The 17,269-nt window shown below is 43.5% G+C and overlaps 1 protein-coding gene across 11 annotated transcripts in view; it reads right to left on the bottom strand.

Annotated features, from left to right (window-relative positions):
- Positions 1-17,269, bottom strand: part of EMSY (EMSY transcriptional repressor, BRCA2 interacting) — a 57,704-nt gene that overhangs the window by 34,583 nt on the left and 5,852 nt on the right. For 6 of the 11 annotated variants that reach the window (XR_006102834.1, XM_042457207.1, XM_042457211.1 and 3 more), the window contains exons 2-6: positions 10,746-10,863; positions 7,927-8,036; positions 4,440-4,539; positions 1,701-1,775; positions 952-1,133 (exon numbers count right to left, since the gene is read on the bottom strand). Coding sequence is in view for 10 of the 11 variants with exons in the window: in XM_042457207.1 (XP_042313141.1) it covers positions 952-1,133; positions 1,701-1,775; positions 4,440-4,539; positions 7,927-8,036; positions 10,746-10,795 (517 nt within the window). In the remaining variant the exon portion in view is untranslated. The remainder of the gene's footprint in view (positions 1-951; positions 1,134-1,700; positions 1,776-4,439; positions 4,540-7,926; positions 8,037-10,745; positions 10,864-17,269) is intronic. The other 5 variants (XM_042457209.1, XM_042457215.1, XM_042457214.1 and 2 more) reach the window with 2 other exon arrangements.

Genomic DNA, 17,269 nt, shown 5'->3' with positions numbered 1-17,269 from the left:
GGGATCGAGAGAGCATGTCGTCCTCCTAACACATCGAAGGATCTTGTCCACTTCCTCGGTACTAACAAACTCAAAGTGATCCAGTATAACAGGGGCCATGGAAGCGCTGGACACCTCTCTAATAGATTCTGAAGAAATACTGGCGTTGAGATCAGCTCTTATCCAAGAGATTTTAGCCGCAAAGAAGTTGTTAAATTTGTCACAACAGGCTTTAGATGGTTCTAAAATAGGGTTCAGGGAGGGGGGCAGATGTGTTAGCTCCCTCACTACCCTGAACAGCTCTGCTGGACGCGACTCCGCGGATACAATACGTGCAGCATAGAACGAATGCTTTGCTGCACCTATTGCCACTCCGTAGGCCTTCAAATGAGACTCTAGGAGTGCCTTGTCTGCTAAGTGCTAGTGTCTTCACCAGTTGCGCTCTAGTCGTTGCACAGCCCGCTTCCTTTCCCTGAGGTCTTCTGTATACGAGGGTTGTTTTTTGGAAGCAGGCCGGAAAGGACGCTTGGGAGCGATACTGTGTATAGCCCTGGAGAGATCTATATCCCAGATGTTAGTCAGGGCATCAACAGAGTCACTGTCAGTTCCAGCCATATACCCCTCTAGGGCTTCTTGGAACCTTTTGGGTTCCATCAGCCTTCGAGGGTGGACCATTCTAATAGGTTCGCCACCCCCGGGAGGGCTTAAGGTAGAAGCCTTGATTCGAATCTCAACCAGAAAATTTAAACAAGAAGTTAAATTAGAATCTTTCAGGAGTGCTTTAGTTATGTATTCCTGCATAACAGTGGGTTGAAAGACATGGCCCTTACACAATTCCTTCCATGATTCTATGATATCCGGAATGTTTCATGATTTCCACGCCTCGTTTAAGGTTTAAGCAGTGTTTCTCTCACACATAACAACCATCATCCTCCCACTCCCAAAGACTGAACGAGAGAATGGCCAACATACCCTCACCTTCCTTGCTTCCCGTTTCAGCAGGGGAAGGGAGGGAGGCGTTGTGCTGGAGAGCTGCATTAGCAACTGCATTTGCCGTAACTGTAAAAGCCGTCTGAGGAACCAGCCGTGGCATCAGAGGAACCAGCCTTCGTCCTTCGATAGACCATTCAGAAGAGCTGTTTGGCCCAGACATACTGAAGAGAAACACACAGCCCTTAAGTGCCAAGCATCCTCCCACTGTTTCTCCAAGAAACTCAAACTCCTATATATGGTTCTCCCCACCTATTCCTTTTGTTTCTGACAGATAGGACATGTTGAAACTGACTGCCCAAAGTCACTCCCTGAGCTTCAACACTGGCTAGAATTTTGACCATGGATTTTCTGAATGTCAGTTTAAATACTTCAGTTTGCTATACCAGTGCAACATTTTACTGTCAGGCTGTAAACCCCAATCATTAAAAAAAAGACACCCAATGATAGATGTGTGATACAGTTTTAAAGTCTTTATTATAGTGGGCCCTTGGTATCCAGTGAGGTTTGGTTCCAGGACCCTCCCCCCATGGATATCAAAATTGGTGGCTGCTCAGGTCCCATTAAATACAGTGGCATGGTAAAATGGTGTCCCTTATATAAAATGGCAAAATGAAGGCTTACTTTGGGAAATTTATATATTTTCAAAATATTTTCAAATCGTAGAGGCTTGAATCCATGGATAAAAAATCAGTAGATACAGAGGGCTGACTGTAAGACCTCTGACTTACTTATGTGCAATTGTTGTCAGTCGCTCATCATTTACTGCCCTCCGTACTTCAGCTCGATGCCTTTCAGTTGAAATACTGTCGAATGATATGAGAGCATTAGACACAGAAGTATGAGCTTCAAGAAGCAAGACGGTTCTTGAAACCCAAACCAATAATATTAAAGTGACCCAGCCGTCTATCAGAAGCAAGACCATTGTGTGACCCAATGCTATCACCCACTGCTCAGCCACCAGCATAATCCATGCCATTCCCTGACAATAATTCCCATCTCCTACTTGCATGGGACAAACAACTCCATTTCTACAAAAGACAGCAAGTTGATATGACCCTAACATCAAATATAACCACATCTGAAAGTCAGTAGGAGAATATTTCAACAACCCAGGACAACTGGCTGCCTGGTCCAATTGCTATATGGCCTCTCCCCTTTGAAATCCCCCCACTATTGGCTATGCTGGTTAGGACTGATTGGAGGTGCAGTCCACAAACATTTGGAAGGTTGTAACTTGCTGCAAGACAAAGAGTGAGAGATATTCTGTGACATAAAAGGAGAAAACAACACATACACACACCACTCCATTCCACATCCAGAAACAGACTGGACTGTCACCTGAACCTTGCTTCAGCAATGGCAATGGGAGACATCTGAGGGCAGGCTAAATAATATACATCAATGCTACTCAAAGTGGCAGTCCTCAGGCCATTTCCAATTCATGAGCTGCCAATCCACAGTGAGTTTCCAGAAAAGCATGCAACAGCCCTAGTCAATGGACACAAATATGGTGCCAGACCCTAGCACACTAGGATAAAAACCCCGCTAGTTCCCAACACTGGATAGCTCTAAGCCCCCTCTCATAGCATATGCAGTCTGATGCTTCACTGTGCTTGATGGTTGGGGTGATCAGGGGTGGGCAAGTGCTGGTGGTAACCCCAAAATCTCAATGTCATATTCACCCCACCTCATGCCCAATATTTTGGGAGTGGGGGGGGGGGGAAACCATTAAAAGCCTGCACTGCCCCTTCATTTTCAAAATAGTCCACTGCCCAAATATCTAAGACAGGAGAGTGCAGAAGAACAGCCAACTGCATCCCCAGAGTGCAAAGGGAGTACAATCTGGGGAGCAGTATTGGGAGGCAGGGGAGCACAGTGGGGACTCAAAGTGTGCCTACCTTAGCTTCAGAGAGATTTTTGTAGCACCTGGAAGAAAGAAGTTGGTAGCATGAGCTTTCCTACACTTAAGTCTACTTCCTCAGATGCAAGTGGTGAATCCAAATGCTGAGTCCAAATGCATCTGAGGGCATACGACTTAGGCCTACAAAAGCTCATGCTGCCAGCTTCTTTTTTTCAGTTAATCTGAATGGTGCTCCAAGTCCCAGTTTGTACATACCCTTTACATAATAATTCTACAGATTAACATGGCTATCTTTGAATTTAGCTTCAGAGTGTAAATGACATTTATAATTTTTACAAGATTACAAAATGGGACTGTACAATAGTACCATCTCTTCATAGTCCTCAAAAGAGCTATTGTGCCTTCTTATCCATGTCGGGGTACAGTTCAAAGTGTTGGCATTTAAAGACATTCACTTGCTTGGATTGGAGTAGCTTCAGTTAAGGTCTACCTCCATATTAGCCTGCTGATACACAAAGAATGTCATTGTAGGCTTTTCTCATAGCACTGCTGCCCAATTAAACATAGTGGGCAAGCCTTGCAGTCGTCATCGCTTCTCTTTGCAACTCTTTCTGCAGAAATCCAATGCTATCATTTTAAAAATATGTCTAGATCATGGATTGAAATTATGTGATTCTCCAGATATTGGACTGCAACACCCAGTGTTCCTCACCATTGGCTATACTGGATAGGACTAGGAGTTACAATGTAACACCAGCTGAGGGGCTTCACTCCAGGCTTAGCCCCAGAGCGTGCACTACTTTGATGCTGTATTCGCTGCAGCTTTGTTCCCATTGCAGTAATTTGGAGGGAGGTGATTTTTATTATGTTATTATTCATAGTGAATTATGCCTCCCCCCCCCCAGTTGCCCCTCACAAGTATTTTAGTTTAAAGATAGGATATAACAAACATGACAAAAATTTTCCAAAATTGCATGGACCATAACAAACTTTGCCACTGCATCAATAACAAAGGAAGAGAGAAAGACATGCAGGGCCTCCTTGGTTGTTTCATTGAAATTTGACCCACAAAGCACAAAAAAACCCACAAAAAACTATGGATGCCAGCCATGGAAGCCTTCGACTTCCCATTGACTCACTCTCTTCTACTGGAGGCCCACCACTCACCTGGAACTGCAAAACTTCAGCAAGTGTGATTACCCAAAACTTTGGTTCATTATGATCTATCTGCATTTATCTTTGCTGCTGGTTACTGTAGCTCTTACCACTGACTATATGGCTTTAATTCTTTATTAACTTATTTAAAACCCACCTTTCTAAGGCAATTCAAAACATTAACAAAACCAGCTACAGCTAAAAACAAAAGTTCTTATACTGAGGGTTGACTATATTAGGTTTTAAGTATATCTGGTTATCATAAATTTGCTTCATTGCAAATTTCTTTATGTCTGAAGAGATAGGATGAGTTGTTGACTATAGTTTTTTGTGGGTTTTTTGGGCTATGTGGCCATGTTCTAGAAGAGTTTATTCCTGACGTTTTGCCAGCATCTGTGGCTGGCATCTTCAGAGAAGTTGTTGACTAGTTAGTACAAGGAGCTTCAGTTACCTAAGCACTTTGGAGAGTTCTCCAAGGAGGTCTTTCTTCTCCTTCGTAAGATCCCCCTGTGCACGCAAGGCACTGATAACACCAGCATAAGCCTCCAATTCTGTAAAGAGAAAAAAAAGAAAGAGAATATTGAAACAAAGAAGAACAAGAAAAAACCCTAAGTGAGAGATTCTGCAATATCAATACACAGCTAGCCTCTTGTTGTCTACTTCAGGACTGAGAGAAGCATCTGAGATAATGCTCTTTCTAGAAGCGGAAAGAGAAAATAAAAGAGGCAGGGGCATCTGTAAGTGCCCCCCAGATGTGCTGGACTGCAACTCTACTGGCTACCAGTACATTTCTGGGCACAAATCAAAACGGTGGTTATGAACTACATAGCCCATTAGGCCCAAGCTATCTGAAAGTGTATCCAGAGGGCAACGAGTAAAATGGTGAAAGGTTTGGAAACCATGACCTATGAAGAGCAGCTTAGGGAGCTGGTTATGTTTAGCTTTGGGAAGAGAAGGGTAGGAGGGGACACAGATAGCCGTGTTCAACTATTTGAAGGGATAGCATATTAGAATAATAGAATTATAGAGTTGGAAGAGGCCACAACGGCCATCCAGTCCAACCCCTTGCCATGCAGGAACTCACAATCAAAGCATCCCTGACAGATGGTTATCCAGCTTCTGTTTATAGACTCCACTACCCTCCAAGGGAATGTGTTCCACTATCAAACAGCTCTTACTGTCAGGAAGTTCCTCCTAATGTTGGTGGCTCCTTTCCTGTAGCTTGAATCCATTGTTCTGGGTCCTACTCTATGGAATGTGATTATGGCATTCCCTTTTAAATGATCGCAGACTCTCTGTTTAATTATCTGCTCTAGAATCTAGATTTAAGGATGGCACAAGCTTGTTTTCTGCTTTTCCAGAGACTGGCGGATGGAGCAGTGGATTCAAATTAAAGGAAAAGAGATTCCACCTACATATGAGGAAGAATTCCTGGCAACAAGAGCTGTTCAACAGTAGAACACTCTGCTTCACAGAGTGGTGAAGTCTCCTACTTTGGAGGTTTTTAAACAGAGGCTGGATGGCCATCTGTCAGGACTGCTTTGTGCATAGCACAATGGGGTTGAACTGGATGGCCCTTGTAGTCTCTCTCAACTTTATGACTACCGTATGTGATTCTATTATCTCCCTCTGCAAACCTGCCAGTCTTAAGATCCTTGAAGGAAGGCTTTCTCTCAGTCCTGCCATCATCACAGCCCTCTAATGAGAAAGAGAAAGTGACTGCTCCTTTTCCATGGGAGGCTACATCGGCTCCCTCTCTGTTGTCTTTTCTCGAGTACTGAAAGACCTTTTCATTCACACAATTTTTAAAAAATTGTGGGGAGTATGCTGTATTTTAATTGTATTTAGATACATAGTGTGCTGCGCCATCCACGGATGCATTTTACGCAGCTTCCAGCTTACGCGGAAGCCGCGCAGGGAGTAAAATAATGGAGTGCGCACCCATGGCGTGGGCACACCGCCCCACCACATGCATGTGCCCCATTATTTTCTATAGGACTCGAGCATAGGCAGATTTTCCCTTATGCGGGAGGATCTGGAACGGTTCCCCAAGTAAGGGGAAGGCCCACTGTATAACATTTTCTCCAGCCAGTCCTCATGTGACTTTGGGAGTCCCACTTCAGTGGGAGGTGGTGGAACTTTTCTAACAGAATATAGGATGAGCAGGGACTGCTGATCAACATAGCTTCAACCAGCACTGCAACTGTAGTCCCAAGACTTTACACTTACAACTGTCAATTAAATTATTTTTGTTGTTCATGATCATTACCCTGACAGGTAACAAAAGACTTCTAATTAAGTTTCACAACCCAGATCTTATATACCATATACACTTGACTATAAGTCGACCTCATGTGTAAATTGAGGGCAAGTTTTGGGGACAAAATTATGGATTTTGCTAAGACCCGTGGCTAAGTCGAGGGTAAAATTTAGGGGCACATAACAAAGGATCTAAAGGATGAAGCAAAGCAAAATGTCAAAGAACTTATAAAATTCCAGCAGACATAACTCTATGTGCTTGTTCTTAAGACTGGATGGATAAGAGAGTAGAGGGAGGTCAGAGCTTCACATATTATAATTTTGCTTTTCATAAGGAGATGGCTCATTCTTTTAAATAAGAGTTAAAGTACAAGACTTACACTGACCCTGGAGGTCTTCAAACAGAGGCTGGATGGCCATCTGTCGGGGATGCTTTGATCTGGATTTCCTACATGGCAGAGGGTTGGATTGGATGGCCCTTGCGGTCTCTTCCAACTCTATGATTCTATGGTAAGTCAACTCAGGTTTTTGGGGTCAATTTTTTGACCTAAATTTCTAGACTTATACATGAGTATATACAGTTGTGATGATTCCTTGGGAGTAAAGCCCTGTGCGTGGCTATTACTCTCAGGGAGATCCCTTTCAAGAACTATATTTTCCGCTGCCACCACTCAGTGAATTACCAATAAACTATAAATTATTAATTATTATATTTATAATAGCTCACAGCTATCCCTTCCCCACACACACTGAGACTTGTGAGGAATAGAGAGAGAGATCTAGTTTCAATAGCCGAGTCTAGGCACGTGTATAGGAGTATAGAGATAGCAGATGCTTTTTAAGAAAGAAGTTTATTTTAAAAAGGGATAGAATAGGATAGAAAGAATTTATAACACTCTTGCAAAGCCTCTTTGCCTTGCAGGTCAAAGAACATAGTTACAGAATTCATTCCAGACAAGCCATTGTTGAAAATAACAAAAGGCCTAAACGCACTAGCTAACACATTCCTAACTACTCACAACAGATGAGATTTGTAGTCCTTTGGAGTTCCTGGATGCAGGGAGGGCCCCCTGGCCTCTCGACCTGCATTCCCTTGAGTCTGTGTCTCCCAGACTCAAAGAGACAGCATCTGGTTTCCCCCTCAGGAGAGGTTCAAGGGAGAGACAAAAGACCGCATGGCTGCAGAAGTCCTTTTAAAGATTTTCCATAGAAAGTTCTTGAATCTCGCGGTCCTACTCTCTGATTGGTCAGTTAGACCTTACATCAGCTATGATGTCACAGCTCATTAGCATGTGATGTCATCTCTCATTAGCATGCACCTCCTCCCAGATTAACCCTTTGTGTTCAGGAGAAGTTCCCAGATGGCTGGAGACCCAGCCATCACAACAGTATACGTTTCAGAGGCAGTCAGTGCAAAGATAACCATACCACATGGTCTTTTCCAATTTGGGAAGCTAAGGAGGGGTCACACTTGGTTAGAACTTAAACGGGAGACCACAAGGGAATAATACCAGGGTTCTTTACTAAAGTCTAGGAAAGAATTCTGCATTAAATGGTGGCCAGACATTGCTGCCATTCAGAGTTGACAACACTGGGCTACATGGATCAAAAGTCTCAACCAGCAGAAGGCAGCTTCCAAAGAGCAAAGATTCCAATCCAGTGGATCCCCCTCATCATACCCAGTTTACGAAGGACCCGTTTGCACTCATCCCTGCTGAGATCCAGAAGGGTTGGCCACACAACAGGCATCTTTCCACTGCTGGTCTGCCTCCCGCAGAGCTCAGCCTCCCTGCAAACACAAGACAAGTACAGAAAGTGTGAGAAAAGAAGACAATTTCTATCATAGGCTCTTCTGAATATATAAACATTACAGCAGTACCAACCAACCACCTGCGCTGCACACATGGCCAAACCACAGCTGTGAGGGCATTCAAAACCAGCTGACATGATGTAATTAGAAGTGGACTGTGGAAAAACTAACTTAGCACACCAAAGATCAGAATTCTCTGGGACTGTCACCAGGAGAGTTGCTTTTTGTCAGGGACAGGGAATTTGTGGCTCTCCAGATGTTGCGGGATTGCAACTGCCAGCATCCCTTCACTACTGCTTATGCTGAGTTGGCCTGATGGGAATTGCAGTTCAAAAGCATCTAGCTATATGAAGATTAAGATTTGGAATTACGGAATTTGTTTGGGGAAGGCAAGGGGTTGGCGTTGACAGCTAATAGAAAAAAAGGTTCTATGTCTTGCATCTTTCAACTGCATCAGTATTCAGGAATAGGTGTAATCATTGCATACTTCACAAACTTACAAATTATTTTGTAGACTGGTGAGTATTCTGATTTGATATTCTGCTGTCCTGAATAAATGTTCTCAAAGGAGGTGAAACATTAAAGAAGAAGGGAAGGCAATAATACAATAAAACCCCTCCCCCCAAAAAAGAGAGGACAGCCAATAAAACCCTGCAAATTTTAACCGTCATACATCACAATGGATCATATCTGCCCCCACAGTCACATTTTGCCATAGAACTGGACCTCTGCTGTAAGCATTCAATAACAGTCACCTGAACAGCTTATACATAATGTCCATACATTTCAGTCACTTCTCGTGTACAGATTTTTAAAAAGAAAAGAAAAATAGACTGGGGCACGTTACAGAACGCCCTTTTGGGGCGGCCTGTATCCAGCCCTTTCCCCACCGGATCGGGGCCTCAGCTGCCACAACGGCAGCCTCTGAGGCCCCGATCCACCGCTTTCCAGGCCGCGGGGAAGCAGCAAAAAGGCTGCTTCCCTGCGGCCTGGAAAGGGGTATCCTTGGGGCTTCATGCCCCAAGGAAACCCGACGGCAGCGGGGACAAACAGAAAGAGGCTGCTCGGCCCCTTTCTGCTTTGTGTTGCTGGCGCAGCCATCTAAAGGCTGCGCCCAGCGACGCAAAGCTGGAAGGAGCTCCGAAACATAAGATGTGCACATTAAATCCTGCTGCTAACCAGAACACTGTATATGTATGTGCCCTCACGTTCCTGTTGACTTATGGCAACCCCATTACAGTGGTTAGGGGTGAAGGATCCCTGTCAATGTAGAAAAATTGCAAATTAAAAAAAAACAAGCTATTCTTTTTACCAATCTCCAGGCCCTCCAGTGCATCTCTATGATCAACATCTGCCAGAAGTTGACCATAGAATCATGCCGGAGGACCTAGGCCTGTTACAGACTGCCAAAATAAAGCTGCTTCGGGTCTCTTTGGAGGTATGCTGTTTAAATGATGCATGCATCCTAAGAATCCGGAAGCTGCACCAAAGCTGCACTCTGGTATAGAGTGTGGCTTTGGCACGACCTCTGGACTCTTAGGACCCATGCATCATTTAAATAGCATACCTCCAAAGAGACCCGAAGCAGCTTTATTTTGGCAGTCTGTAACAGGCCCTAGAAATGCTTAAAGAAGTGTTTTCTCTAGGAACTCCTAGGTTCTCCAGCACAGTTCTATGGTCAACTTCTGACAGAGCTGCACTGGAGGATCTAGCCTAGAGATTCCTAGAGAGGACATATTAATTAAAACTGCAAATAAACAAATCCGCAAAAGTCAAATCTGCAAATGTGGAGGCCAACTATAATTTCATGGGGTTTCCTTAGGCAAGGAATACTCAGAGATGGTTTTGTCAGTTCCTTCCTCTGAAATACAGCCTACAGTAACATACCCTGGAATTCCAATAGGGACAGAAATTAACTCATAACTGACTCAATGCAAGGCTACTGCTGCTGTTTTAAAATCCTGTTGCAGGAGAGTTAAAACAATCCTGAAGGACTTTGCCATAAAGCATGCCCAAACAAAGAGCAGAGATGTCACCCCAACTGTGTGTAAACACTAAGTGCATCACAGAAGGTGACAGAGCTGAAAGTCAGCCCTGGTCAGTAATCAAGTGTGTGTAGACAGGGGCATACGGGCACAGCGGTCCTTCAAACAGCCAGACCCCAAAGCTTTCAGGGCAGTCTTTCCTAACATTGTATCCTCTAAATGTGTTGGTCTACAAATTCAGCAACTGGGTAATTCTGGAAGCTATCCACTAATACATGGGGGTGGGTGAGCTGGTAATCAAGTTGGAGAAGACTGGGATTTAGGGCTGTTAAAAAGGTCAATGTCAGCACTTTGAAGTTAACCTGGAAGAAAATGGGAGCCAATGAAGATGGTCCCATTTTGGTTTGTGGTTGCTGTGTGCCTTCAACAAAAATAAAACCATTCCCACTCTTTTCATCAACCAATGCCCCAAACACTTTCAAAAGGCTGTGCCACCTAGGAGTATCACAGATACCTGAAACATGAAATAAACATCTGCTCCTATTGGCAGAGAAAAGGCTGAAGTTGGAAGGACACAAAACAAGAAGAGCGTTGCTGGATCAGGTCCATCTATTTGGCCATCCTGTTCTCCTCAATGTCCTACCAAATACCTATGGAAAACTCATAAGCAAGGCACAAGGGCAACAGTATGAATGCATCTTACCTAAGACCATCTATTATTTTCAGCAGAGAAGATATTCCAACTCCAGACATTATAGCTCAGTTTCTTAGCCTTGACATAGTGAGTGTTCACGGTTCTTGGGAGCATCAGACGTTTACCACTGTCAGGTTTCAGGAAGGTATTATGACACAAACACCAAACCCAGGGATGAATAAAGGACAGGAGTTTATGATATTTTAACATGGACCACACATTTCTAAGCTATGATATTTTAACATTTCTTATTTATCACCCCCCCCCCCAAAAAAAAACCCCTCCACCCCTACAAAGGAGCCAAACAAGATAAAGCAATTGGTTTATACCAGCATCACAAAATGAGTTGAGACAGAAATATTTTTGCCCCAGTAGGCATCATTTTACGTTGCAATACATTTGACCTTGAAGAAGTTGCTGTCTTTCAGTCTCTGGTGATATAAGGTACTTGAATAAAGGGCGGGATATAAAACATCATTACAGAACAGCAGCAACAAAAATTAATTTTGGAGGGCCAATTGCAAACCATGGTTTGATAGTAGTTTGGCTGCAGTGTTAAACCATGGTTTGATCAAACTAGACTCACTCAAGGGAAGAGGCAACATGGAAACCCAGGGGTTGCTTACATGGATTAACCAGATAATCCCCCTGTGATCTATCTTCATTTCCCACATTTTCATGTTAGTTTTCAGCTGGGCACACCACAAAAATAGTTTAAAATGACACTGCATGACTAGGAAAGATAGAAAAAAGGGCAACACATAGGGTCAAGAGGCTGAAGCAATTTGCACTTTTTTAAGGTTAAAAAAGGCAAACGGAGGGGGAGTTGTTAAAAATCTACAGTGACAGATAGATGGTGTGGAGGAAATGGACAGACATTTGCCCCTCTCTCATAATGGTAGAACAGAGTAGGAATGGAAAACTTTGCTTATTTTTATTCTCACACAAAAGAACTAACCTTTTCAAAGGTTTCTCTCCCCGGGGCAAGATTACTATAGCATTTTGAATATTTTTCAATTACTTCTCACATTTTAGGATTTAGGATTTCAGAAAACTCGTGTTTTGTAAAAGACAGACTCTGACAGACAAACAAGTTCCAAAATGTGAAAAATCCCAAGGTAGAAGACCATTTTTTAAACAGGTGTCTTACCGTGTTTACAGCTCTGATATACATACACCATACTAGCTTTCAAACTAGAAGGCAAGAAGGGTATAGAAACACAGGGAGGGGGGAGACAGGCCCAACACTATGGCATTAATAGCTACTCCTATAGAGTAAACCTTTATTCCCTTGTGTTATGGTTTACCAAGAGAAAATGTGCCTTCAAGTTGTCTATTGACTTATGGCAACACTATGAATTTCATAGGGTTTTCGTAGGTAAGGAATAGTCAAAGAGTTTGCCAGTTCCTTCCTCTAACATACCAGCACTTGGTGGTTTCCCCTCCAAGTACTAACCAGGCTTGACTATGGTGGGATACAGACCGCCCCTTTCCCTGACGGATTGGGGCCTCAGTGGTCACAGTGGCAATCCCAGATGCCCCGATCTGCCGCTTTTCCAGGCCTCAGGGAAGCGGCAAAATGCCGCTTCCTCGCGGCCTAGAAAGAGGTGTCCTTGGGGCTTCATGCCCCAAGGACACCCCGACAGTGGCGAGGAAAGGGAGAAAGGGGCCGCTCGCCCCCTTTCTCTTTGTATCGCTGGCGTGGCCGTTTAAAGCCCACACCAGCGATACGCACGGCAGAAAGAGCTCCAAAACAGAGCTCCTTTTGGTGCCACTGAAAGGGCGCCAGAAGCACCCTTCAGTGGTGCCAAGATGTAACCACAGTGCTGCAGCCATTACGTCAAAATGGCGGCACCCATGTGTACATGGCGCTGCCATTTTGACGCCCCCGTCATGTGGTAGGGGTGAGGCCGGTATGGAAGCTGCGTCCTTGGTCAACCCCTAGCACGTGACAGGGGCGGCGCAAAGGCCTGTTCAAATCGGGCCTATGCATAGCTTCCAAGATCAGACAGGATCTGGCGCTTTTAGGGGCCGAACCTCTTATACTATTTGTTATACTACATAAAGTCTAATATTCACTTCTTGTGAAAAAAAGTATTTTTGGTCTGAATGGTTAAAGTTTGTGCATGATCATCACCGGCAGCAGCATCTTTAATGGGGAATATATATGAGAGGCCACTTGGGTGGTTTAAAAAAAAGGCACAATAGTCTATGCATTAATTTATTGGAACTGAAATCTGAGCTGCTTTGAAGCAAAACTCAATTCTGAACCAATTAAGAAATGAAATTCCAAGGAAACCATTCTTTATAGCCAGCAACATTAAGCAAATACAAAAGCCAATCCAAACAATATTTAAGAGCTCTTCTTTTAGCTCAAGACTCCTGGGGAGAGGAGCCTAAGCAGCCATAAAAGCTTCTCAAAAGGGAAATTAAAAAAACATAAACCAGGCACAGTAACTAGGAGAGGTAAGGCAGTTTTTAACTTATGGCGACCCTATCATGGGGTTTTCTTGGCAAGATGTGTTCAGAGTTTGCCATGGCCTTCCCCTAAGGCTGGGCCATTGTTTAATACAGGATGCCAAGCTAGGAATGCAAGAAGCTGTCCAAGTCCCACATGACCTCAGAGGATGATCCCCTAGGGCAGTGCTTCCCAAACTTTGGTTCTTTAGGTGTTTTGGACTTCTACTCCCATAGGCCCCAGTCAGGCAGAAATTCCTGAAGTCCAAAACATCTGGAGAACCAAAGTTTGGGAACCACTGCTCTAGGGCTTAGAAATGAAATGGCAGCTCCGGGAGAGTCCTCTTAACTGTGTGCTTATCCCAGAATGTGCTGCTCTAGGATAGCCATCAAACCAAAGATTTCAAAATAGTGGCGACTACAAATCTGACAAGAACAATACGCTTAGTCTCACACATAGGAAAGATAACAGAATGGGAAAGATGTAAAAACCAGAAGAAACCAGTTCCTTCATACAACATGCCTCCTTGGGAGCAGGATCAATCAAGCAAGATCTTGGGACTCCAACATGCCATCATTGTTGTTGCGTGCCTTCAAGTCATTTCCAACTTATGCCAACCACAAAGTGAAACTATCTCAGTGTTTTCTTGGCAAGATTTGTTTAGAAGGGGTTTGCCTCTGAGGCAAAGTGTGACTTGCCCAAGGTCACCCAGTGGATTCCCATGGCCAAACAAGGTTTTGAACTGTGGTCTCCAGAGTCTATTCCAACAAGTAAAACACTAGGCCCTCCAACTCTGCCTCTCCAACATGGCCATAACCTTCACCAAGCAAAGATCCAAGCTTCTTCACCATATGCCAGTGATGGGGAACCTATGACACGCGTGCCAGAGGTGGCACTCAGAGCCCTCTAGAAAGTCAGAGGGACATGGCACTTTGCAATAAATAAGTGGGTTTTGGGTTGCAGTTTGGGCACTCGGCCCCTAAAAGGTTCACCATCACTGCCATATGCCATAGGGCAGCTTTTCCCAATGCCAGATTCACTAGATATTTTGAATTACAACTCCATCAGCACTAGCCAGCATGGCCAATAGTCAGGGAGAATGGCAGCTGTAGTCTAACAGCTGAACAGGCGCTTCAGGGCTGACCTTAGATCAGGAGTAGGAAATGTGTAACCCTACAGATGGTATTTTACAATTCCCAGCAGCCCTAGCCAGCATAGCCAATGATGAGAGATGGGGAAATTGCAGTCCAACATCTAGAAGGCTATACATCCCCTATTTCTGTCTTAGATCAGGGTGGGAGACCTCTGATCAAAAGACACTTTATTATGACATTTTCAGGAAGGTGAATTCTGCATCTAGTACCAGTTTCTACAGTTTTACAAAATCCCAGAGTATGCACAGTCCTGTGGTGGTCTCAAGTACCAGGACTTTACCTAGTGTGAGAAACTTGTTAGACATTTTAGCTTGCAACTACCTAGCCCCTATCCAGCATGACCAAAAAGAAAAGAATTATAGTCATGAATTACTTTCTGGAAGACAAAAAGTTTATCATCCCAGCTATAAATGATTTCTCCCACATTTAAACACTTCTTTTGCTAAAAGAGAATGTCAGTCTTAGCAAATGTCAACATTTTTTTTCAGAGGGTGACAGAAAGGGAGCCTAACACAACCATTTCCTCCAGTAATTTCCTCTTAGAAATTACACCGTAGAATGTGGGGAAATGATTTCTTGTGAGTCATAAATAAGACAGATGCCAACTTCTAAGGGATCAGCATTACAGACATGGCAATGGTGGAAGAGAGGAGGGAAGATTTGAAAATGTTCAATCTGACAGTTCTCACCAGAAAACCTTTGACTGAGCCTTATTCAAAGCTTTCTCATTCAGGAAGCCTATAATGGAACCAGAACTTGTTGCAAGGCTGGTAGAATAACAAGACTTTTGCTCGGACACATGGGGGACAACAGTTTGCCCCGACTGGCCTGGATGGCCTCTACATGAATTAAGTTTGTACCCAAGAACGTTTCCCAGAATCTAGAGTGGGCTGGGGACTGGGTTTCATAACAGCTGGGGACAGGTTTTCCCAATTCTGCAGATCAATGAAGTTGAAAACCTGCTGCCTTCACTGAAAACGGAACATGGGATCAATGGTACAAAACAAGTAACTGAACTGAATGAGATGGCTTCAGGTTATGCAAGTCAGAGATCTATTCATGCCTGAAGCAGTCCTACTTCCAACTTGCCTGACCTGTGTATTGCAGAGCATGGAACCAGGTGTCCAGAACTTGTGAGATTTCTAATCAGAACTTCCAGTCGCTGAATATGAAAGTGTTTTGACATGAAAATGAAAAGTCCTGGTACCACTAGTCTTTTCTGTCCCACCTTTTGGCTGCTTTGCCAAACAGCCTGTCAGACCTGGACTAGAACTAGTAAACCAGTTGTAGTATTAGCAGGAACTGTTAGGAATATAAGGTGCTGTCTCAGACATCTAGCTCAGTATTCTTGACAGACCAGCAGCAAATCTCCAGGGCTTCAGCAAAAATTCCTTCCTAGCCCTGCCTGGAAATCTTTGGTATTACTTGCTCAATGCCCATCCAGGTACTTGCCAGGCCTGGCTCCAGTTATCACCTGAAATTAGTCTAAATGACTTGCAAAGAACCTGTAAAGAATGCAGCATTGGAATACTTTTTACACTAGGAAAAGTTCAGGTAGTTAGAACCACAGGGCTGGAATTACTCTGAGATTATGTGTAACAGTAGTAATCAATTTAAATGCAAAATTCATCATCTTGAAAATGTTATAACGACAAGTTTTCAGCCCCTTTAAGAGCTGATGTGTTAGGACTCAGTTGCCAGGGTTCAAATCTTCAGTTAGCCACAGAAACCCAGCTTCAGAGGAAAGGAATGGCAAACCCTTGCTAACAAATCTTGCCACAAAAACCCTGTAATAGAGTTGCCTTAGGATCATCATAAATCAGAAACAACTTGAAGGGATACAACAACAGCACTGTGATGCAAAGTGTGATGCACTCTGAAGATGCCAGCCACAGATGCTGGCGAAACGGCAGGAAGAAACTCTTCTAGAACATGGCCACATAGTCCAAAAAACCCCACAAAAAACTATGGATGCCGGCCATGAAAGCCTTACAAGTGTGATGGCAATGTCAAATGTGTGTTTAAAAATGATATCTTGGAGGCAGATGCTTACCTCTTCGCATTTCAAACAAGGACACAAATAGCATAGGCAAATATAATTTATATAAACTGCATCATTATCAGCCCTGCATCCTGCAGTCTCATAGCTATATAAACTGCAGATGCACATCCGCAAACATCTTGCTTTGTAAGTCAGAGCCAAAATCACAACATCTCATTTATTCCTAGAGTCAAGTACCAACTTGCCCAACTTTATCACCATTAAAACAGTTCAAAAGCTACCAACATTTCCGCCTTTGCCATCTTATTGCCAGAATACATGCATGCACATGCCCACAGCCATGCATTATCAGCCAAAACGTGATTCGACTTGGGCGAGGGCATACTCCTGAAACGCTGCGCAATGTGGAAGTGCAGCTGCGAGGCCTGCAGGGCATGGATAAAGATTCTAGATTCCGCACTGCAAAACAGTAACTGCAGAAAAATCAAAGGCAGGGGAATGCAAGACAGCAAATTTGCTTTTCAACTAACTAAGGATTTTCTTTGTAAATGAACTGCTGTATTTAACCAATTAAGCAATAAAACATAAGATATATTTTCCTAATACTTTTTTTTAACACATGGAAGGAAATGAGAGGCATGACCATTCATGCAGAAAAGGAAAGGTCATTTTTAGTACAAGACTATTTGAGTTTGCGCTCAGTTAAAAAAAAAAAAGAACGCCAACATGGAGCTGAAAAAGATGGTGATTTTTTTTAATGGCACCTTTCATTGTGAGACTCCACACACCAATTAAGCAACAAATTGTATAATCCTGTACATATCAATGGAATGCCCTTTGAAACAAGTGCTCATCAGAGTTCTCCCTAAAGGTTTTACTTGATCTACTCAGAGGATTCACCCCAAATTCACATTGTTTT

The sequence above is a fragment of the Sceloporus undulatus genome, chromosome 3 (assembly GCF_019175285.1).
Source record: "Sceloporus undulatus isolate JIND9_A2432 ecotype Alabama chromosome 3, SceUnd_v1.1, whole genome shotgun sequence".
Classification (NCBI taxonomy): domain Eukaryota; kingdom Metazoa; phylum Chordata; class Lepidosauria; order Squamata; family Phrynosomatidae; genus Sceloporus; species Sceloporus undulatus.
The sequence above is the reverse complement of the archived record's forward strand: the minus strand, read 5'-3'. Positions and strand labels throughout refer to the sequence as shown.